Source organism: Artemia franciscana, chromosome 1 (genome assembly GCF_032884065.1).
Source record: "Artemia franciscana chromosome 1, ASM3288406v1, whole genome shotgun sequence".
NCBI lineage: Eukaryota > Metazoa > Arthropoda > Branchiopoda > Anostraca > Artemiidae > Artemia > Artemia franciscana.
Genome location: NC_088863.1, coordinates 64,688,284 through 64,713,593, shown reverse-complemented (window position 1 = coordinate 64,713,593; position 25,310 = coordinate 64,688,284). Strand labels below are relative to the sequence as shown.

General features: G+C 34.1%; 1 protein-coding gene across 2 annotated transcripts in view; it reads right to left on the bottom strand.

Moving 5' to 3' along the window:
- The window catches only part of LOC136032879 (chordin-like protein 2), a 301,335-nt gene that overhangs the window by 34,482 nt on the left and 241,543 nt on the right, over nt 1–25,310 (bottom strand). For both annotated transcript variants that reach the window (XM_065713319.1, XM_065713310.1), the window contains exon 9: nt 20,055–20,200. In XM_065713319.1, the coding sequence (XP_065569391.1) occupies nt 20,055–20,200 (146 nt within the window). The remainder of the gene's footprint in view (nt 1–20,054; nt 20,201–25,310) is intronic.

Genomic DNA, 25,310 nt, shown 5'->3' with positions numbered 1-25,310 from the left:
TGGCCCTTCTGTAAGTAGAATTATTGTTTTGCACCACAAAATGGCTGACAACGCCGTTTTTCTGTGGGAGAAACTGTATGACAAAAATATATGTCTATGTTCACCTTGTTTGGAAGGACTACATGCACCTTCTAAAACGAATGTGGTAACGTACGGCATTACTTATTCTGAAAGTTGAGGCTCATATGCGTATAGTTTTTCAATATTCCTAAATCAATCGGCTATCTCAGAATTTTCACACATTTTCATTTTACCTTATTTTGGCTAGAATTTCTTTGCACAACAAAATGCCCGAAAACTCCGTTTTGCTGTGGTACAGTCTTTTTGGCTAAAATAAATGTCTATTTTACCCGTTTATTTTTTACGGCTATCTGCACCTTTTAGAAACAAATGCACTACCTTACGGCATCACTGCCTCTGAAACTCGAGGTCCAATATGCGCATAGATTTTCAATAGTATTAAATCAATTAACTATCTCAGAATTTTCATTCAATAGTATTTTGGCCTTTTTTGGCTAGAATTGTTGTTTTGCACCACAAAATCGTTGAAAATGCCACTTTACTTTGCAACAGTCTTTTCGGCTAAAGGAAATGTCTATGTTAGGTTATTTTGTAAGACTACTTGTGTCTTTAGAGATAAATTCACTGCAATACGGCATTACTGCCCCCAAAATTTGAGGCTCAGCTTACCTATAGATTTTTGAGAATTCTAAATAAATAGACTTTATCAGAATTTTAATACAATAGCTTTTTGGACCTCTTTTTCTAGAATTGTTCTTTTGCACCACAAAATGGCTGAAAACGCCACTTTGCTTTGGGGCAGTTTTTTGGCTAAAATAAATGTCTATTTTGACAGTTTATTTGTATATCTGCAACTTTAGAATCAAATTCTCCACCGTAACTTGCTGTACATGGATCATCTTTTTTAAGAAACTTAATGCAAGTTGAATTATGGATCCAAAAAACTTTCTATATATTTATTAATTCTTCAAAAAACTTGTTGCATGTTGATTTTTCTCTTTGCGAAACTTTTACACTGATTTTTCTCAGCGTTAAATTTTTTTTCGTGGAACTTATTGCGTGCTGATTTCCGTTCACGAAACTTAATTTATGCTGGTATTTTTCTTCGTCAAACTTGTGGCATGTTAGTTAATTCTACGTGAAACATGATGCATGCTGATTGTTGTTGGTGAAACTTAGATTATTTTTTCAAGAAACGTAATGTATCCTGATATATGTATTTGCGAAACATGATATTTTTTATTTCTTCTTCAAGAAACTTTTTGCATGTTAATTTTTCAACTTCGTGAAATTTGTGCATTGATTTTTCTCCTCGTGAACCAGTTTTGTTCGTGCAACTTGTTGTGTGATGATTTTTTTGCCTTGAATTAGCATGAGAGGGTTGACTCTAGTTCAGCATTGTGGAGTGACGTGCATGAGAGGAAAAGTTTCAAGTAAGTCAACCCATAGTCAACCTGCGTGTGTTCCCCAGGGAAAACCTCCAACAGGTTAACTCTAGTTCGGCATTGTGGAGTGACATGCATGCCCGGAGAGGTATAGCAAAAATGGGGGACAGTAACAACGGCAATCAAAGGGGTCAAATTAACCTTGACTGGGATGCCCCATCCCAGTCTTGTCTTGGCTTTTTTGTCTTGGCTTTATCTATCTGGCTTCATCTATAATCTGTCTTGGCTTTTTCCTACAATTGGCCATGACTTTGACTTTTATCACAACTATTCCCTTTTTTCTCATTCTTACTCATTCTTAACTCATCAAGATATTTTTATTCGTGAAACTTGTTGCATGTTGGTTTTTTCTTCTTGAAACTTTACGGATGCTGATTTTCGATTGTAAAACTTGTTGCATGTGGATTATTTCTTAAAGAAATTTAAGGTCTCTTGACTTACGTCCTTAAATCTTCTTTATGAAACTTGTTGCATGCTGATTTCTTCTATTCATGAAACACATACATTGATTTTTCTCCTCGTGAAACTGGTTTTGTTGGTGAAACTTGTTGCCTGCTGATTTTTGTTCGTGAAATTTACTTTATCTTGATATTTTCTTCGTGATACTTGTTGTATGTTGTTTTATTCTTTCGATAAACATAATTTATCATGCTATTTTTCATAGTGAAACTTGTTGCATTATGGTTTTTTCTACGGTAAACATGATGCATGCTGGTTTTGTTTGTGAAACCTGTTTCATGTAGATTATTTCTTCAACAAACTTAGTTTATCTTGATTTATGTCTACGATAAACTTGTCATATTTTATTTCTTCGTCATGAAACTTTTTTCATGTTGATTTTTTTCGTGATACTTCTAAAGAGATTTTTTTCCTCATGTAAAAAGTTTTATTCTTGGAACTTGTTGCCTGATGATTTTCATAGTGAGACTTAGTTTATCTTGGCGTTTTTCTTTATAAAACGTGTTTTATGTTTAAGAATTATTTTGTGAAACATAGTTTATCATGATATTTTCCTTCTTGAAACTTTTTACATGTTTTTCGTTCTTCATGAAACATGATGCGTGCTGATTTTTTTTTTGCGGTTGAATTATTTCTTCAAGAAACCTAATTTATCTTGATTTCTATCTTCGAGAAACTTGTTATACTTTATTTTTTCTTCATGAAACTTATTGCGTGTTGACTTTTATTTTTTTAGATTTTGCTAGTCTTTTTCTTACATTCTAGTAGGCTAGGTTAACTTTCCTAACCAACCTAACCAATACACGGTAGGTTAGATTAGATTAGATGCTGGGCCTTTTTCACGGACAAAAATCAACATGCATCATGTTTCACAAAGAAAAAAGCAATATGCTAGAATTTTGAAAAAAATCAGCATGCAACAATTTTCACGAGGAAAAAATCCACATACATTATGGTTCATGGGCAATAAATTGGCCTACAACAAGTTTCACGATAAAAAAATAACATGCAACACGTTTCACAAAGAGAAATATCAGGATAAAATAAGTTCCATGAAAGAAAATTTTAACGTAAAAACGACTTCCACAAAGAAAAGTAAAAGTACAAGTTTCAAGATCATAAAATTAACATACAATAGGTTTTACGAAGAAATAACCAGCATAAAACATGTTCCAAGAACAAAAAATCAACCTGCAACTAGTTTCAAGAAGAGAGAAAAATGACGTAGAAATAAATTTGAAGAATAAAAAAAATGAATATAAAACATCTCTCAAGAATCAAAAATCTACATAAAGTAGCTTTCATGAAGATCAAAGTAAAAAAAATGAGTTTCGTAAGGAAAAATTAACACACAATAAATTCCACGAAGAAAAAAAAATTGACATACATTGGCCTTGTTTGAGAATTCTGAGGTAGTCAATTGGTTCGAAAAACTATAGGCATATTGAGCTTTCTGTTTAAGAGGCAGTAATATCGTGAGGTGGGACATTCGTTTCTAAGGGTAAAAGTAGCCCTATAAAATAAACAGTTAATATACACATTTATTTTAGCCAAATAGACTCTGCCACAGCAAAGTAGTTTTTTCAGACATTTCGTGGTGCAAAATAATAATTCTAACCAAAATAAGTCTAAAAAGCAATTGTTTGAAAATTCTGAGATATTCAATTGATTTAGAATTATCAAAAACTTATTCGCATATTCAGTCACGAGTTTCGGAGGCATTATTTCTTCAAGAAATTTAATGTATCTTAACATATCGAAGAAAAGTGTCAGTATAAATTTATTTCTTCAAAAAATTTAACTTGTCTTGATTTATCATTCATCTTATTATACATTTTAATGACTAATTTATCATTATAAGAAATATTAATATTCAAATCTAAGATATGATCTTTTAGACCTGTGCCATGACTAGGTTCGAGAGTCAACTCTGATGGATTAATATTTTTAGAAATATCAACTAATTCATTACAATTTAAAATACAATTATCATCTAAATATCTTTTATTGTTTGGAAAATCATGTTTTAAATTTTAAATTATATGGATTATTCTTCTCCATCATATATTTATATTCTAGTTGACTTAAAAACAAGTCAGCTATAAATGGACTGGCAATACCCCCATAAGAATTCTCACAACTCTCTTATACGAATTACCATTAAATCTCATATAAGAATTATATAAAACAAATTCTAATAAGTCAAAAATCATGTCTAGGCTATAACATCTCGAACTAACTGCACTGTTAAAGCAGTTTGTCCATCTAGCTTGTTTATTCTATATTTCTATTTTCAAGATCCTCTAATTGGATAAAAGGAAAGATATCTTAATAACCGTTTTTAAATTTTCTAATATTACATTAAGTCACAGATTTGTATGAATTGTCGCAAAATCGAAAGACTCTATTCTTTAAGCCAAAACCGTAGTTAAAGAGGGTATCACCTGCAGTGAATTATTAACACTCCAGTTTGGATAAATCTCAAAAATTTTTAATACTACAACAATAGGTTTTAAGTTTAGTTATAATTTCCCTTAGAATTAAAGAGAGGTTAGTAGCAGCAATTTCAGTTGGACATCTAGCCGCTCCAGCAATATACCGTGGCTTAGAGGGATTTTTATGAAATTTTTGAGTCCAATATAGGAAAGGGAACTTTTTATCGGTGTCATTAATTCTGATATTAAATTTTTTAAACAATATTTCCTCTTTATTTTCAATTAAATTTTCATCCTCTAGATTCCCCTTTTCGTAAATATTGGTCATCACAACTCCCTTGTTAAGACGTCACAATACAGCTTCTGACAGATTACGGCAAAATTGTTATTAGCTTTATCCACCGGTACAATTACAAATTCATTCTGTAGATTAACAATTGATTGTTTTATCTTAGTATTAAAAAATAATGAATTGTAATAATAGGTTTTTTTAATTAGCATATATTTTTTTTCTTATTCTACTAATAATTCAATTCTTCAAACTTTGAAAACTCTCTTTATTTTTATTCTCTTTCTTGCAAAACTTATCAATAAATAAATCAAAACCATTTTCTAAGTTACCAAGAATACTTTATGGTTTCAAATGATGGGAAAGGTGGAATTTAGCTTCTTTATTTATTATATTTTGAAGATGTCCTTGTTTTATTATTGATAAGTCCCCGGTTATAACATGTTGATAAGTGGAATGTACAAATGGACCCAGTTTCTTACAATTACATATAGGTTTCCAATTTATAGCACAGTCCAATCTTTTATGTGTTAAATTATAACTAAAAATCATTTGCCCAATAGTTTTTGACAATTTATATGTTAAAATTTGACTATCCTTATGGTTCAAATTACTTGGAAAATAATATTTCACTTCCCACTGATTTAAAATTTCAGGTATTTTAATATCTTAAGTGTGCTTAAAAGCGAATTTAATAGGTAAATATAATATGTTAAATTGTTACCAACCTTATATAGCTTATTCTGTTTTGACAGGACATACAAATCACATCGTATATTACTTAAATTTTATATTCAAGAGCGGTGTTATTTTTAATAATATAGAATCTGGCATAGATCCGTAGAAATAATATTTAAATCCAATTCATTTTTCAATTCATTTTTTCCTATGTAAAATTATTAGTAAGGATAGAAGATAAGCATAGCCTTGCATCTTGGGTGTTTGATAGGTTGAAAGCATTTTCTAGATTCTCTTAGCGGAATTGTGCACGGGTAGTATTAGGATTTGGCATTTTTTAGTATTTCACAAAAACGCGATATTAAAATTACTTTTTGTGTCATCAGCTATCGGGTTATTGCAAAACAAGTTAGTAAGAAATTTGTCATTGGTTATTTCTGAAGGGTGATAGATTGTCCATAATAGTCCCTCTCGACCAACAATCTAGGGCCGAACAAAAAGCAGGTTAACCCCTAATGAGATGAGAGTAGGAAAGAAGGAAGGACTTAATAGATGTTGGAACTTCTTAAGAAGGTGTCAAGTGGGTGGTCTTAAATATATTGGGATGGAGGAGGATCTTGCTTAGCAGTGGTGCACTCGGGCGGTTTGGTGCTGCAAAAAGTTGTTAGTAGCAGTATTAGTAGTAGTACGAATAGCGTGAATATTGTTTCTGTCATTCAAAAAAGTGTCATTTTTGTCAATCGAAAAGTACCTTTTTTCCGTCTTTATAATACACTTCATCACTTTTTTCGGTCTCTTTTAACACGTTTCATCACTTTTTTCTGCCTTTTATAAATTTGACACATATCGGCAAATTTATCTGTACTGGCCGAAAGAGTAATTTTTTTTTCTGTTATCTTTCAAAGTGTTGTTGTTATTTTTTTTTTTCATTGCAAAATGTGCTCTCTTTTTTTTCGCTTTCATCGCCAGAATTAATTTTGTGTTTTCTCTCATTAAAGTGATATCGTTCTCGGCTTTATTGTTTTTTTTCTGTCAAAAGTGTCATTGTATACTTCTACAATCAGGCAATGTTCCATTTCCCACCCTTTTTTGTTAAAATTCTTTTTAGGGCTCTGTCCTAATCTTCAAAAAGTCTTTATGGCTACTCATACCGATAGGCTCTCCTGCGATAATTGTTTGGAAAAACCTTTCCTACTTTCTGATTGAAAAAACCTGAACATTACAAATAATAACAATAAGATTGCAACATGTATTAGGCTCTTGAAACTTCAACAAACAAAAGTTTTAACATTTAATATATTATAAAGTGTTTTAATGTTTTATCTTGTTTATGTTGCGGTTGTCTTTCTTCGGGAGAGGGAGCTAGTTATACTTAGTTTCTACCCCTCAAATCTGCAACTTTACATATTGCAACTGCATGAGTATAATGAAGGAGCAGGCTACAATTTCTTATGGAAAAGGCTATTGAATTTAGGTGCGTTTCAAAAAATTTCAAACAAGGTCAGAAACTTTTGTGAGAAAAAATTTGATGCGTCACAAAGGTTTCATAATCCGCTGGTCCATTTTCTCTATCACTGTCAGTGTAGTATGCATTTCTGAAACAATGACCAGAATACTTTTTTCTGAATGCTTTAGTTATGTTGTTAAACAATTCAATATAAATCAGGGTTGTTGTATTGCATAAATATCATCTGAAATACCAAAATTACGGATTAGTATAATTATATTGTTAGTTTTAAAATTTTAGCCATAGGGTTGCAAATCAGCAATTACACTGGCATTAACAAATTATGGCGTGACCCGTCAATATTCGTCCATGGTTTTAAAAAGTTTTGTTCCTCCAGACCTTCTTAGAGCGCACTTACATCCCTTGGACATTGAGCCTGACTTTTGATCTCACTACTTTTAGATTTCCTGGTCCTTTACTTCATTCTTTACAATTTTTGCGATTAACGTGACTCCCAAATCTATCCCTTTATTCTTATTCCAATACACACTATAAACACATCAGCTGATAATTACTTCATACTGAATAGGCCAAGAAATTTCCATGCTGTCTTCTAGAGTTTTTTTTTTTTAGTTAGCAATCCTTACAAAACAGCTACCATACAAATCTATAGTCCTCTCTTGATATCTTGTTATTCTTAATTATCTTCCCACTCTCGATGGTAGCAAAACAAGTCTCGTTTGAACACAATGTTGCAAAACTTATCGAAAACCCCCAATAAAGGCAAAAAAAATCAATTTGATTTACATCAAATCGGGACCATCGGGCCCCAGCATGGCATGCGGCAGGCTTTTATATATGGATCCTCATGTTCCCTTGTGTTCTGGGTCCCGTGCTATGGTGTGCTATGTCATTTTTGGATCGAATTGATGACGTAAATTAGACATTCCTAATCTGGCACTTTCTCTTTGAGTCGCAACCCTGGTTTTGCGTTATTCTGGTGTTTCCTCCTGGTGTTCCCTTTTTGGTGACATTCTAGGATAATTATACACGCATTGTTTTTGTAATACAGCGAAACGCCTTCTTTTTTACTATCTCTATCAGCCGCAAGCCTGGTTTCGTGTTGCAAACATGACGTCATTTATAGATTTTTATTTTTTTCAGGTTTTCCCTTTTTTTTGATGTCATATTGAATATGGTGTCATGTATAGTTCTTTTTTAGTTTTTTTTTCTTTTTTTAGTTTTTCATTTTTCATTTTCTTTTTTAGTTTTTTTTCTTTTTTAGTTGTTTCATTTTTAGTTTTTTCTTTTTTATTTATTTTAGTTTTTTCTTTCTTAGCATCTTTTCTTTTCAATTTTTTTTAGTTTTTATCTAATATAGGTTTTTTAATTTTTCTTTTTTAGTTTTTATCTTTTTTTAGTTTTTTCACTTTTTTTCTTTTTTTAGTTTTTTTCTTTCCAGGTTCTTTCATTTTTAATTTTTCTTTTTTAGTTTATTTTTTAGTTATTTTCGTTTTTCTTTTTTTTCTTTCTAGTTTTTTAGTTTTTACCTAATTTAGGTTCCTTAATTTTTTCTTTTTTTAGGTTTTTTTCTTTTTTAGTATTTTTCTTTTTTAGTTTTTTTTTGTTTTGTCTTTTTTCCCTTTAGTCTTTTTCTTTCTTTAATTTTTTTCAATTTTTTTCTTTAGTTTTTGTCTTTTTGTCTTTTCTCTTTTTAGTTTTTTCTTTTTTAGTTTCTCTTTTTTTTATTATTTCTTTTTTTTTAATTTTTCGTAATTTTTAGTTTTTTTTGTTTTTTTCTTTTTTAGTTTTTTCTTTTTTTATTTTTTTTTGTTTTTATTTTTTTATTTTCTCTAATATTTTTTAATTTTTCCTTTTTTAGTTTTCTTTTATTTTTTTACTTTTTTTATAAAAGATAGTTTTTTATTCTTTTAAGTTTTTTTAGTTAATTTTTGTTTATATATTGACGTCATACTTAGTGACAGACAGACAGTGTAATGATAAAGATAATGTAACGGACAAACGGACACTACATCTATCTATATGTATCCCCAACACCTAGTTGGTGGGGCGCTTCGCGCCCCCCAAGCCCCCCCGCGCGCGTAAGTCGTTACGCGCAATATTAGTTACGCGCCATTGTAGTTGTGTCCCTGTGTCCCACCTGTCATTGTCTGTGCTTATAAATAGATTGTCAGGTTTACTGACTCTTGAACATGCAACATATAATTGTCCATGGGAAAAACAATCCTTATTCAGATCTATACCTCATTATTCTAATGATGTGTCCCTGTGTCCCGGTTGTCATTTATATTTCCTATGTCCCGGTCGTCATTTGTGTCCCGATGTCCCAGTTTGTAATTTCTCTTTGAGTGTCCCGGTCGTCATTTATATTCCCTGTGTCCCGGTCGTCATTTGTGTCCCGGTGTCCCGGTCTGTAATTTCTATTCGAACAATCCCTGTGTCCCGGTCGTCATTTATATTCCCTTTGTCCCGGTCGTGATTTGTGTCCGGGTGTCACAGTCTGTAATTTCTCTTTGAGGTTCCCGGTCGTCATTTATATTCCCTCTGTCTCGGTCGTCATTTGTGTCCCGGTCTGTAATTTCTCTTTGAGTGTTTTTTCTTTTTAGTTTTTTTTTTAGTTTTTTACCTTTTTTCTTTTTTCAGTTTTCTTTTTCTTCTTTATTTTTCAGCGTCACTATGAAATACATATCGCCGAACCTTTGTTTTGTTAACTTAAATCTGGTAGGCATTGATGACCTCATCCAAGTCAAAATCCCAAACCCAATCATCATCGCTATCATTTTCAGTTTTGATATGTTTTGACTCTCGCTTTCCAGGTAGATTTTCTTCTAACTGTGCGGTTTTGCGTTCTTTAGCCGCAAGCCTGTTTTCTTGCTGTTCTTGTGATTCCTCGGTACGGTTTCTTTTCTTACTTTCTCATAAAAATTTGACACCCCAACACCTAGTTGGTGGGGGCACTAAGCGCCCCCCAAACCCCCCTTTGCTGTCCCTTTGCTTTGATCCCCAAACATTCTTTGCTGTCCCATTGTCTGTGCATATAAATAGATTGTCAGGTTTACCGACTCTTGAACATGCAACATATAATGGTCCATGGGAAAACAATCCGTATTCAGATCTATACCTCATGATTCTAATGATTGCCCTTGAGCTTTGATGATGGTGATTACTAATCGACGATTCCCTGTGTCGCCGTCGTCATTTATATATCCCCCTATGCCCCCCGGCGTCCCCGTTGTAGTTGTGTCCCTGTGTGCCGGTCGTCATTTATATTCCACGTGTCCCGGTCGTCATTTGTGTCCCGGTGTCCCAGTCTGTGATTTCTCTTTGAGGTTCCCGGGCGTCATTTATATTCCTTGTGTCCCGGTCTCCCATTCGTCATTTGTGTCCTGGTGTCCCGGTCTGTATATACATTCGTTTTTGAATTGGTCTTTTTTTTAGGTTTTAGTTTTTTACCTTTTTTTAGTTATACCTCATGATTCTAATGATTACCCTTGAGCTTTGTTGATGGTGATTGCTAATCAAACATTCCCTGTGTCCCCGTCGTCATTTACATATCCCCCTGTGCCCCCGGCGTCCCCGTTGTAGTTATGTCCCTGTGTCCCGGTCGTCATTTATATTCCCTGTGTCCCGGTCGTCATTTGTATCCCGGTGTCCCGGTCTGTACATACATTCGTTTTTGAAATGGTATATGATGAAATAAATTTTTGTATTTTTCTCCTTTTTTTCTCTTTAGTTTTTATTTTTGGTTTTTACTTTTTTTTAGTTTTTTTTTAGTTTTTTTTTCTTTTTTCTTTTTATTTTTTTTTTAGTTTTGTTTTTCTCCTTTATTTTTCATTTTTTTTCTTTTTTTCTTTTTTTTTCTTTTTTTGTTTTTTTTTAGTTTTTTTAGTTTTTTTATTAGTTTTTGTTTTTTTTTGTTTTTAGTATTTTTGTAGTTTTTACCCTTTTTTTTAGTTTTTTTAATTTTTTTACTTATGTCCTGGTCGTCATTTATACTCCCTGTGTCTCGGTCGTCATTTGTGTCCCGGTGCTTTGCTGATGGTGATTGCTAATCGAACATTCCTTGTGTCCCGGTCGCTTTCTCTTTGAGTGTCCCGGTCGTCATTTATATTCCCTACTAGCTGTTGGGGTGGCGCTTCGCGCCACCCCAACACCTAGTTGGTGGGGGCGCTTCGCGCCCAAACCCCCCAAGCCCCCCCGCGCGCGTAAGTCGTTACGCGCCATATTAGTTACGCGCCATTGTAGTTGTGTCCCTATGTCCCACCTGTGAATATAGATAGATAGATATATATATATATATATATATATATATATATATATATATATATATATATATATATATATATATATATATATATATATATATATACATATATATATATATATATATATATATATATATATATATATATATATATATATATATATATATATATATATGTTTTTAACTACGTAAAACTTGCGAATATACAACATTCTTTGCTGTCCCATTGTCTGTGCATATAAATAGATTGTCAGGTTTACCGACTCTTGAACATGCAACATATAATGGTCCATGGGAAAACAATCCGTATTCAGATCTATACCTCATGATTCTAATGATTGCCCTTGAGCTTTGTTGATGGTGATTGCTAATCGACCATTCCCTGAGTCGCCATCGTCATTTATATATCCCCCTGTGCACCCCGGCGTCCCCTTTGTAGTTATGTCCCTGTGTCCCGGTCGTCATTTATATTCCCTGTGTCCCGGTCGTCATTTGTGTCCCGGTGTTCCAGTCTGTGATTTCTCTTTGAGTGTCCCGGGCGTCATTTATATTCCTTGTGTCCCGGTGTCCCAGTCGTCATTTATATCCCCCTGTGCCCCCTGGCGTCCCCATTGTAGTTGTGTCCCTGTGTCCCGGTCGTCATTTATATTCCCTGTGTCCCGGTCGTCATTTGTATCCCGGTGTCCCGGTCTGTATATACATTCGTTTTTTAGTTTTGTTTTTCTCCTTTATTTTTTTCCTTTTTTCTTTTTTTTCTTTTTTAGTTTATTTAGATTTTTAGATTTTTTAGTTTTTTTTATTAGTTTTTAGTTTTTTTGTAGTTTTTACCATTTTTTTAGTTTTTTTAGTTTTTTTTTTACTTATGTCCTGGTCGTCATTTATACTCCCTGTGTCCCGGTCGTCATTTGTGTCTCGGTGCTTTGTTGATTGCTAATTTATATTATATTTATATTTATATTTTTTATATTTATTAATATTTTTTAGTTTTCTTTTTCTCTTATTTTTCAGTTTTTTCCTTTTTTTTAGTTTTTTCTTTTTTAGTTTTTAGTTTTTTTTTGTTTTTTACCTTTTTTTTAGTTTTTTTAGTTTTTTTAGTTTTTTAGCTTTTTTAGTTTTTTTATTAGTTTTTAGTTTTTTTTTAGTTTTTGCCTTTTTTTAGTTTTTTCAGTTTTTTTTAGTTTTTAGTTTTTTACCTTTTTTTAGTTTTTTTTAGTTTTTTAGCTTTTTTAGTTTTTTTTCTTTTTAGTTTTTTTTGTAGTTTTTACCTTTTTTAGTTTTTTTTTCTTCTTTTGTATTAGTGTGAAATAATTCAGACGTCATATGCGGACAAACACGACGTCACTCGACAGACAGACAGACAGACATAACCCACAAACAACTTATTTTTATATATATTTATTCATATTTTTTTAGTTTTCTTTTTCTCTTTTATTTTTCAGTTTTTTCCTTTTTTTTAGTTTTTTTCATTTTTAGTTTTTAGTTTTTTTTAGTTTTTTACCTTTTTTTAGTTTTTTTTAGTTTTTTTAGTTTTTTAGCTTTTTTAGTTTTTTTATTAGTTTTTATTTTTTTTGTAGTTTTTGCCTTTTTTTATTTTTTTCAGTTTTTTTTTAGTTATTAGATTTTTACCTTTTTTTAGTTTTTTTTTAGTTTTTTAGCTTTTTTAGTTTTTTTTTCTTTTTAGTTTTTTTTGTAGTTTTTACCTTTTTTAGTTTTTTTCTTCTTTTGTATTAGTGTGAAATAATTCAGACGTCATATGCGAACAAACATGACGTCACCTGATCCACAGATCCACACACAGACAACTTATTTTTATATATATAGATGTGCCGGTGTCCCGGTGGTTATTTGTGTCCCGATGTCCCGGTCTGTAATTTCGTCAGTCGAAAACATGACGTCAGTCAACACACAAACATGACGTAATCCGACATACCCACACACACACAGACAACTTATTTTTATATATATAGATAGATTATGTACTATTATGTCCTTTTCGTTTTTTCTTGATCTTTTATTCTTTTACTACTATTATTAGTTCGTCTATTTATCAATTATTTACGACAAAACACATTTCTACTTAGTTTCTGCAGCAAGATTTAAAGGCCAGGAAGAAACAGGGAAGAAAACTAAAATAAAAGTAATATTACAAGACACTATCTGCATCCAGGTTGTCAAAATGGCATATCTGTAGTATCTAAGAACGCCTAATGATATAAACTTGAAAACTTCAGGGAGCTTTGAGGGGTACTTATAAATCAAAAGATGCTATGTAGATGTTTCAAACAGGCTAAATTGGCTACTTAGGTCTACTTTTGCAGTATTAGCAGTTTCTAATAAGTTTTCTTCTTCATTTAAATTCTCAAAGGTGTTCTCTATAGGGTGTTGGCTTGTGAGATGTTTCAAACAGGCTAAATTAGCTACTTAGGTCTACTTTTGCAGTATTAGCAGTCTCTAATAAGTTTTCTTATTCATTTAAATTCTCAAAGGTGTTCTCTATAGGGTGTTGGCTTGTGAGACGTTTCAAACAGGCTAAATTGGCTACTTAGGTCTACTTTTGCAGTATTAGCAGTTTCTAATAAGTTTTCTTCTTCATTTAAATTTTCAAAGGTGTTCTCTATAGGGTGTTGGCTTGTGAGATGTTTTAAACAGGCTAAATTGGCTACTTAGGTCTACTTTTGCAATATTAGCAGTTTCTAATAAGTTTTCTTACTCATTTAAATTCTCAAAGGTGTTCTCTATAGGGTGTTGGCTTGTGAGATGTTTCAAACAGGCTAAATTAGCTACTTAGGTCTACTTTTGCAGTATTAGCAGTCTCTAATAAGTTTTCTTATTCATTTAAATTCTCAAAGGTGTTCTCTATAGGGTGTTGGCTTGTGAGATGTTTCAAACAGGCTAAATTGGCTACTTAGGTCTACTTTTGCAGTATTAGCAGTTTCTAATAAGTTTTCTTCTTCATTTAAATTTTCAAAGGTGTTCTCTATAGGGTGTTGGCTTGTGAGATGTTTTAAACAGGCTAAATTGGCTACTTAGGTCTACTTTTGCAGTATTAGCAGTTTCTAATAAGTTTTCTTACTCATTTAAATTCTCAAAGGTGTTCTCTATAGGGTGTTGGCTTGTGAGATGTTTCAAACAGGCTAAATTGGCTACTTAGGTCCACTTTTGCAGTATTATCAGTTTCTAATAAGTTTTCTTCTTCATTTAAATTCTCAAAGGTGTTCTCTATAGGGTGTTGGCTTGTGAGATGTTTCAGACAGGCTAAATTGGCTACTTAGGTTTACTTTTGCAGTATTAGCAGAGTTTTTAATAAGTTTTCTTCTTCATTTGAATTCTCAAAGGTGTTTTCTATAGGGTTTTGGCTTGTGAGATGTTTCAAACAGGCTAAATTGGCTACTTAGGTCTACTTTTGCAGTATTAGCAGAGTGTCTAATAAGTTTTCTTCTTCATTTAAATTCTCAAAGGTGTTCTCAATAGGGTGTTGGCTTGTGAGATGTTTCAAACAGGCTAAATTGACTACTTAGGTCTACTTTTGCAGAATTAGCAGAGTTTCTAATAAGTCTTCTTATTCATCTAAATTCTCAAAGGTGTTTTCTATAGGGTTCTGGCTTGTGAGATGTTTCAAACTGGCTAAATTGGCTGCTTAGGTCTACTTTTGCAGTACCAACAGAGTTTCTAATAAGTTTTCTTATTCATTTAAATTCTTCAAAGGCGTTTTCTATAGGGTGTTGGCTTGTGAGATGTTTCAAACAGGCTAAATTGGCTACTTAGGTCTACTTTTGCAGTACTAGCAGGGTTTCTAATAAGTTTCCTTCTTAATTTAAATTCTTAAAGGTGTTTTCTATAAGGTGTGGCTTGTGAGGTGTTGCAATCAGGCCAAATGGGTTATTTATTAGTTAATTATTAGTTAACATGCTAGGTTGTGGAAGAGGACAATAGAGCTTTTTTGTGTTTTCTTTATTTTATGGTATAAATTAAAAGGAAAGTTGTACTTTATTACAATATTAATTAGCTGCAATAGTTAATTAATTATTAGTTTGCATGCTAGGTTTTAGCAGATGACAACTGAGCTTGTATGTGTTATTTTTGTCCTTTACTTTATAATCTAAATTAAAGTAAAGTTGCAATTTACTACAACTATTTATTTGTTGCATTAGTTAGTTAATTATTAGACAATCATGCTAGGTTTTGGTAGAGGACAACAGATAGGGGAAAACCCTACAGATAGGTGGAGTAGCTCCATAGGAGGCTTAGACCAAGTAGGACCTTGTCCCAGTGGGGTCCATAATAGAAACTGGGAAACCCTCCCCTGGGGGTCATAATTACAGGTGGAGGAGGAAGAAGGCCCCTCAAATGTACACTCAACATGGCCCACTGCCGTGTTCACACGTCAGATGAGTTACAAACCTTCTCCCAGTAATGGGTTAAATTGCATGGTGAAGTAGAACACCATCGTGGGAGGATCCTCTATAGGAGGACAACTGCGGCAGGGCGTAAGATCCAGATTTATGGACAATGGCCTCTGTAAAGGGCTGCCTCGACCCTTTCGAGGTACCTACAAGACTGGGAAACTTGCGGTAAATTTTTCCCACTTGAGGAGTGGCACCCCTCGAGGAAATTATAGCCTAGTAAACAACACAGCACTCGTACGGGATTCTGATTATTGGATATTTTTCTGGGCTTGGTTTGTTTTGATGGGCATTTTCGGGCTGAAAAACCTCTTCCTAGCTAATTTATCTACTATGGGCTGCCTCCATGTAGTAGCATAATATTTGTAGGCATGAATATATAATGAGTCGGAGGTAATAGGCTTGGGACTGTCTGTGCAGGATTTCGACTCTTGTTGATAGAAGAGCATCGCCAAGTGCTGAAAACCATGTTGTGACCAAGATGGGCCCAGGATTGCACAAAGCCTCCAACTTACTGGAGGTCTCAGGGACTTCTTGCTGTCCGGTTCTAAGCCGGCTTAAGCGCTTCGGTGTAGACTTGAGCAGATATGTTGGTCCCCATCCTGCACTGGTATCCGGGATCACTGCTTTTCTTGAGGCCAAAATAATTTCAAAGATTTAAAGAACATGAAAATTGGAACTTGGAATGTTACGACGTTAAAAAATGAATATCGCATCGACATTTTGACTGACAAATTCAGACGGTTTGAACTGGATTTATTAGGAGTTTCAGAAAATCATATCCCAGGGATAGGAAGCATGTAATTAGGTGACATAGAATTTGTTTACTCGGGCAGGAAGGATGGGGTACATAGACAGGGAGTAGGGCTCATGATGAATAAGGAAGCTGCTAAGTCTTGTTTAGGCTGGGAAGGTATTAATAATAGAATACTAATTGCTCATTTTATGGCTAAAAAGTTTAGGGTATCAGTTATAGTAGTATATACCCCCATTGAACCAACTGATGGAGATATTAGTGACTCAGATGAATTTTACTTACAGTTACAGGAGCAAATAGACAGGGTACCAGGTAGAAATATTGTGTTTTTGCTAGGAGATTTTAATGCCCAGGTTGGTAGAAATAGGTATAGATGGTATCCTAGCCTAGGTAAATTTGGTGTAGGAAAAGAAAACAGTAATTGCTATAGGCTTTTGCAATTTTGTAGGTATAACAACCTAGTTATAACCAATACGGTGTTTGGTCACAAAATGACCCATAAGTTGACATGGTATTCATGTGATGGTAAGACAGCAAACCTTATTGATTATGTTATTGTAAACAGAAGACTAGCAGGATCAATACAAGATACTAGGGAGTATAGGAGTGCCGTTATTGATGTTAAAAGTAAAGATCACCATCTAGTAGTGTCTAAGGTTAAGTTAAAGCTGAAATTTCGGAAGGGTAACTCCCTCCCGGAAAGTTATGATGTTGGTAGACTTCAGGATGAAAATTTGAGAAAAAAATTCTGGGAACAGTTGAGTACTAAACTTGAGAGTTTAAAATTTGACAATGTGGAAGATGGATGGAATAATTTCAGAAAAACAATTTGTGAAGTTGCTGATGGTGTCCTAGGGAAGAGTGCTAAGACTGCAACTGGGAATATTAGTGAAAAAGCTTTAGGTTTAATAGAGAGTAGAAGGAGTTTGTATAAGAATTATCTGAGTGATAGGTCGTATGAAAACAAAAGGAATGTAAAGAAAGTGGAGAAAGCATTAAAATATGAACTAAGGAGATGTGAAGTGGAGGCGATGGATAAAATTGCTGAGGATCTGGAAGATGCGACTAGACGGCATAATAGTAAAATATTATACTGGCATGTTAATAAATTGAAAGGGAGTAGCCAATCCGGACTAGTCCCAGTTAAAGATAGAAATGGGGCCACAATTAGTGATAAGGAAAAAGTTAAAGAAAGATGGGTGGAACATTTTGAGAATGTGCTAAACTGAGATACAGTTGCAGGAAAAGATATAGATGAAAATGAAAAAGTTTGTGATACCTTGGATGTGAAGGAAGATTTGTTTAGTGAGGAAGAATTAGCGACAGTACTAAAAGGATTAAAAAATAATAAGGCCCCAGGTGCTGATAGTATGATTAATGAGTTTCTTAAATATGGTGTCTCTGAGGTTAGGAATAAGCTACTGAAGATTATGAACATGATTTTTGAAAAAGGGGAAGTACCCAATGATTTTAGGAAAACCTTAATTAAACCACTGTATAGGAAAGGTGACAAGAGTAAGTGTCGTAATTATCGAGGCATTAGTCTGGTCTCTGTAGGTAGCAAATTACTGAGTAGTATGATACTTTTTAGACTGAGACATGCTGTAGACAAAGTTTTAAGGGGAGAACAATGCGGTTTTAGAAAAGGTAGAGGATGTGTCGACCATGTTTTCACTCTTAGGTTAATAATTGAGAAGTCCCTTCGTTGTCAAACACCTTTGGTCCTCAGTTTTATCGATTATGAGCAAGCTTTTGATTCTGTTGATAGAACCGCGTTAACAAAGGTCTTGTCGTTATATGGTATACCCGAAAAATACATTAAAGTGATTTGCGCTATGTACGAGAATAATACTGCTGCCGTTAAGGTAGGAAACGAGGTTAGCAACTGGTTTTGTATTAAATCAGGAGTTAAGCAGGGTTGTGTTCTATCCCCCTTTATATGGATCATTTTGATGGACTTCGTCTTAAGGAGCACAGGAAAGGCAATTGGAGACCATGGAATCAAATGGGGAGGAAGAACGCTCCTGGACTTAGATTATGCTGATGATTTAAGCACATTAGATGAAAGTGTGAGCAAAATGAATGAATTTTTAGAGGTTTTACGAGTTCAGGGTGCTAAAATAGGCTTGAAAATTAATGTTAAGAAGACTGAGTCACTAAGGGTAGGAATAAGTGAAGATGAACAGGTGACATTAGGTAACGAAAAGATTGATCAGGTTGGGAGCTTCAGTTACCTTGGTAGTATTATTAGTAAAGATGGTGGGAGCAGTGAAGATGTTAAAAGTAGAATAGCTAAGGCCCAGGGTGTTTTTTCACAGTTAAAAAAAGTTTGGAAGAATAGAAGATAAGTCTACAAACCAAGATTAGAATATTGGAAGCTACAGTGATGACAGTGGTCAAATATGGCTCTGAAGCATGGGCACTCCGAAAAGCAGATGGAAATTTACTAGATGTTTTCCAGAGAAATTGCCTACGGATTGTTCTGGGTACCCGGCTGACTGACCGTATTTCAAACAGTAGGTTGTACGAAAAGTGTGGTTCAATCCCGCTTTCTGGGGCTATAATGAAAGAAAGGTTGAGATGGCTAGGCCACGTTCTACGGATGAAGGATGACAGATTACCGAAGATTGTCCTTTTTGGCCAACCGTCTGGGGCTATACGGAAAGCAGGTCGTCCTTGTCTGGGTTGGGAGGATGTCATAAATAAAGATTTAAAGGAAATGGGAACTTCCTGGGAGGGTGTAAAGAGGGAGGCTTTAAATAGATTAGGTTGGAGGAGGAGCGTGCGTAGCTGTGTTGGCCTCAGGCGGCTTGGTGCTGCAGTGAGTTATTAGTAGTAGTAGTACTAGTAGTAGTAGTATATATATATATATATATATATATATATATATATATATATATATATACATATATATATATATATATATATATATATATATATATATATATATATATATATATATATATATATATATCTATATTCACAGGTGGGACACAGGGACACAACCACAATGGCGCGTAACGACTTACGCGCGGGGGGGGGGGCTTTGGGGGCGAAGCGTCCCCCACCAACTAGGTGTCGTGGTGGCGCTAAGCGCCACCCCAACAGCTGGTTTTTATATATATATAGATAGATTGTCTGGATTATTTGCTGACAATTTATGCTAAAAGCAATTAATTATTTTAACGTTTCCAATTCATTTCTACTGAAACAGTAAAAAAATTATTTACAAAATGCGAATTGATGTAAAGTCATGATTTTCATGACCATAATTGAGACATGCAATTCCTCTATGTTATACAAAAGTAAGTTATAAGGTGAAGTTTTTCAAGGAGACTCGACAATGAATGTTTCCTTACGAGAGTGGATTCGAGAACTCTTCTTTTTCACCTACTCTTCTATGTCAGAAAACATTAGGTACATGCCATATTTGATATCGTTAGAGTTCATAAAAGAAAACAAGGGGAAATAGTGAGTAAGCTCAAAGGTAATTTAGAATCATGTTGTTTGTGAGTCGGTTTTCACTTCTACTTTTTGGTGATTGGCAGACCCCCTGCAGCCGATCCCACTAACTTACCTTTTACTTAATTTGTAATTAATACAGGGCTGAACTTTCTTTGATACTTCCTTTTAAATTTGAGAACCTTTAGTATTTTGTATTGTTACACGTGATGTTTAAATAGATTCTTTGCGGCTGTGTTTTAGAATTAAATACCGTTTTCTGACCCATTTGGCCTAGAAACTAAATTGAACATAAAACCTTAAGGCATTTGTCAGTTTTTTTTACTGGCGGAAATATTTTAGCGAGCAAAAACAGTAAATTTTATTCCTATACCTGAATGTATTCTGAGGAATTCCCACTTCCTTGAGCTCTATGTGCAATTATATCTGTATTTGGTGGAAGGCAAACTGACATATCAGATTCTTGATTCTGATGAGATTTTGACCTTGAAGAGATGCCTGTAGAAACAGTCGAGGATCCTAGAACCAAAAAGTGATTAAATAGTACAAAACTAGTACTTTAACTACTACAAAATTAAATAGTACAAAAGTATCAACTAGTACAAAATCATGTAATTCTTTCCCTCCTCCCATTGCCCATTTTTCAGAATTTTATTCAGTGTCTTCTATTTAGGCGAATTGGTCTTTACTATCGGAAAATTAGGACAATTACTATCTGTTTCGAGTGTGATATTCACAATCATCCCAAAAACAGAACACGTCTTCAGATTTATCCAAGATCGAGGGGGGTTAATTTCGACAATGGGATTGAAGGGCAAAAGTTATGTGGTATTCCGAGGAAGCTCTTCAAAAAAAAAATATTTTTCATAGGGATGTCCCCAAGACAGAGATGAATGCGGACAGGTGAAGCCAGAAGGACAATATCCTCATCCCGTAGGGAATAAAGAGGGCATTGAAATATACACAAATAGGAAAAATGAAAAGCGTCATATTTTATTCTTATACCTCCCCACTTCTCCCCCGTTTTACAGGTAAGCATATAAATGCAATATTATGTTACAATTCAAATGGTTCTGCAATAAGAGTTATTTCAAAACACAGGTACCATATGTTGTGCAAACATAGTTTCTCGAAAAAAAAAATTAAGTAGCAATAAAGTAATGCTACTAATCTTATTCAAATTGACTGTTTGACCAAGAGGGAGATATGGTTTTAGAATGAGGTTTCAGAAGAGGAAAAAACTTATTATAATTTATTAATTGCTAGGAAGAAATATGAAAATGTTTACTGTTTTGTATTATGAGATTTACCTGGGACTAAAATGAGCAAAAAACACAGATAATAAGAAACAAATCTTAATTATAGTTTAATCTTTAAAAGCGCTTATAAGTAATAATACTCATGCACCCCCACAAAAAAATTTATTAATAACAAAGCAAGTATAATAAAATTCAAAATGTGTGTATTGATCAAGGTCAATGTATTAAAAATGATTGTTTTTGCAGCAATAGGTGCAACCCAGGGACCTGCGTAAACAAGAGTTTAGAAACGCGTTTTGAAAAACAAAGTTTTGTAATAAAAAATTGCCACTCACAGCTGTAAGTAAGTAAAGTAAGACGGCACTAGACCCTTAAGGTCCAAACCGGCGGTGCTGATCTCCGTTTCATGACCCTTCAGCCGGGAATTGCAATAGGGTGTTGGGGACCAATCATCCTGTGCTTTTGTACACCCTTCGTGCTTACCTTCCCCAGATTTCTCCAGGTACCCATTTGGAGATGGGTCGACTCTGGCTGAGCTTACACAGTCACGCCACTGACCCCCGTCCAAAACTAAATAACTGGTCATAACTGGAATTGAACCCGTGCCCCTTGGACACAGGATTCCCATGTCAGCACGCCAACCACTCAGCCGGGACAATCGCAGCTGATTTCAGTATGGTAACTATTGCTTCTATTAATTTGAATAGCAAAATGTTACTTTGAAAACAAATTCAAAAAAGACCCAAAAACCCCTTGAAAAGGCATCGAACCAAAATGAAAAGTACAACATTAAATCACTGTTTTTGAAATGTCATACGGGTAAATTTCAGAATTCCACTTGGAACAACAACAACAAAATGTTTTTTCTTGTATGCGTGGCACTGTCTTTTTTTCATTGCTGCTATTTAGGTACTGGAAAATCAAAACAGCAGCTCATTTTTACCATTCCCTTTTTTACATAGACATTCGACTTTCTAAAACTGTAAAACAGCTCCAAATCAAACAGTCTCTGTTGACGAACCGTAAGTAGGAGCAACAAGGTCCAATAGAAACCAAAACCACGAAGAAGAGTTTTCATAGCAACAGACACATATAAAGAAATTGGCTTTAAATACTGATTGAAAAACACAAGGTTTTTTTTTTAAAAACAATGAGCGAATCTACATCTTGAGCAGAGCATAAAATAAAACAGAAATTATCCCGAACAAAAAAACTATTGATTAATAGAACCAAATATAAAATGTAATAAAAATGAAACCAATAATGAGCTTATAAAGTACCAAAAAAAACTAATATTCAACTCATCTTAATGAAATCACACCTTCAGATTCAACGTATCAGAAAACACTATTGTAGAGGTTCCAAGAGGTTTCAGCAAGAATGCGTGTTTATTTTTTGACAATGGTAATTGCTTTCAACCAATGGTTATAGAAGGCCAAGAGGGAGCTAAGTCAAACAAAAGATAATCTTTAGTGCCTTTTAAGTGACCAAAAGGGTTAAATGGGAATTAGCCCCTTTTCCACCCACTTATTCCCCGAAATCATCGACTAAAAATTTTTAGATAGCCCTTTTGTTTAATATCAAACAGTTCGTGGCAACGAACTATAAGCAAGGAACGGCCCGGATTAATAGTAACCGAAACTCTAAGAAAGGGATTCTCATACCAAGAGATACTTCAAACGAGTTGGATTTCTATACTACTTTCAATATATAAGTCTCATCAAGTTTAGTCTTCCAGATCTAAAGTTACGAGCGTGAAAAATTTCGCCTCATCTTCAAAAAACGGAGACACTCTAAACTTAATGGAATATTAATTAATTTCACACCATCAGATTCAGAGTATCAGCAAACCCTACTGTAGAGGTTTCAAGTTCCTACTTACAAAACTGTTGAATTTTGTATTTTTGGCGAGAAGAAAGACCACGGTTTCATGTTGATTTCATTTAATTTTTTTCTCAGGGGTGATCGTATCCACCCAGTTGCCCTAGAATATCGTGGAAGGGCTCATTACAATCTATAGGTTGCATTGTAAATTCATAAAGAACCCCGTGTCAATTCATACGGAATTCCGTTCGATTTATCAAAAGATAACCTATATAAGAGGATTCTATTCAGTTAGAAAGAAAACCATAGAGTCCGAAAATTTAAAATCTTATGGAGAAATGGTACACGATTCAAAGGCACTATCACTATTCCTAAGAGAAGCTTGGTTTCTGTTCGTTTCAAATTTAACTTGCATGTTTATTGCATTTTTTTTAGTTTTTTTTTTCTTTCAATTCTTCAATGATAATGATTTATGTTTGTTTTACAACTGATTTACTATTTGACCTTATTTGTGTCCGTCATAGGTTTAATACAACTTTTATTTCTCTTTAAAAAACATCTTTTGTGAAAAAAAATTGCGGTTTGTCTTTAATCGAAATGGTTTTTCTTGGTTAATTAACGAAAGCTTTGAAAGCTCAGGAAGCTTTGGTGAAGATTTCACAATTTGATTTTTCAACTTCGAATTAAGATTTTTGCTTGCTGTTATATACTGCACAGAAATTTTATAATGCTTTCTTGATAATAGTTGTGATATATAACTTTGGCTGAATTGGTACGTAAAATACAATCGAAATAAATAGAATGCAAATTTCCACAATCTTTGGGTTGAGACCATTCTGACCACTAGCATGTTACATTTCTTAATTCATTACCTGAGAATGCCCAAAGTTTCTTTTGATATTACTCAATATCCCTGTCAATATGCCCTAAAAGTCGGAATTTAACACCCTTGGCTGTTTCTGAGACATTGTTGATTTTTCTAATTGATCGTCTGGATGAACATAGTTTCTTTGATTTATTTCAACATGCCCTGAAAGTTTTAACTATTACCCTTAGACAATCCGATGATATTGCTGATACGCACTTTTGGAAAACTGGTTGAACATCGTTTGTTCTAGTTTAATTAAACATTTTCCTCAACATGCCCACGAAGTTTCAATTCAGTAAAGTTAGAACTTCATTTGAAACCTCAGAAACGCCCTTTGATAACCTTGGATGCACACATTGTCTTTTGATTCAGTTCAGTAATTCCGATATAAGTTACATAGCTTACAGTAAGCAACACAAAGTGCTCTGAAAGTTCAAAAGCAATACCCATAGCTGTTCCTCAGATATGGCACATGAGACTTTTGACAATCTGGATACAATTCATTGTCTTTTAAATTAGTTTAACATCCACCTTAACTGTTCCTGAAAGTTTAAAACTTATTTTTTCTTGACTTTGACACTTGAAGAGAACTGATAATTCGAAATAGATGAACTTTTGAAAGATTAAATAAAAACAAGAGCTAATAGCTCATATGGCACTTGTGACGAGGCAAGAAGAGCTAAGAGCCAAGAGATCATATGGTATGAGCTCTAACAAAATTATATGAATCAATAGATGGATTTAAAAGGAAAATAAGAGGCTTAATGCCGGTCAGGATTTAAAATAAGAGCTTTAAGTCACGATGTCCTTCTAAATATCAAAATTCATTAAGATCCGATCACCCACTCGTAAGTTATCAATACCTAATTTTTTCTTATTGTTCCTCTCCCTTTAGCCCCTCAGATGGTCAAATCTGGGAAAACGACTTTATCGAGTCAATTTGTGCAGCTCCCTGACACGCCTACCAATTTTCATCGTCCTGGCACGTCCAGAAGCACCAAACTCGCCAAATCACTGAGCCCCTCCCCCCAACTCCCCCAAACATAGCAAATCCAGTACGGTTCCGTCAATCACGTATCAAGGACATTTGCTTATTCTATTCACCAAGCTTCATCCCGATTCCTCCACTCCAAGTTTTTTCCAAGGTTTGCCCCTCCAACTCCCCCCAATGTCAAAAGATATGGTCGGGATTTGAAATAAGAGCTTTAAAGCACAAGATCCTTCTAAATATCAAGTTTCATTAAGCTCTGGTCACCCTTTCGTAAGTTACAAATACCTCAATTTTCAAAATTACCCCCCCCCCCGTAACTCCACCAAAGAGAGAAGATCCGGTCCGATTATGTCAGTCACGTATCTTAGACAGGTTTTTATTCTTCCCATCCAGTTTCATCCTGATCTCACTGCTTTAAGTATTTTCTAAGATTTCCAGTCCCCCCAACTGCCCCCCCCCCCAATTTAGCTAGATCCGTTTGAAATTTAAAATAAGAGATCTGACTTACAACGTCCTTCTAAATATGAAGTTTCATGAAGATCCGGTCACTTCTTCGTAAGTGAAAAATACGTCATTTTTCCTAATTTTTCAAAATTAACCCCCCCCCCGCCTAATAGGGCGGATCAATTCCAATTATGTAAATCACGTATCTAAGACTTCTGCTTGTTTTTCCCACCAAGTTTCATC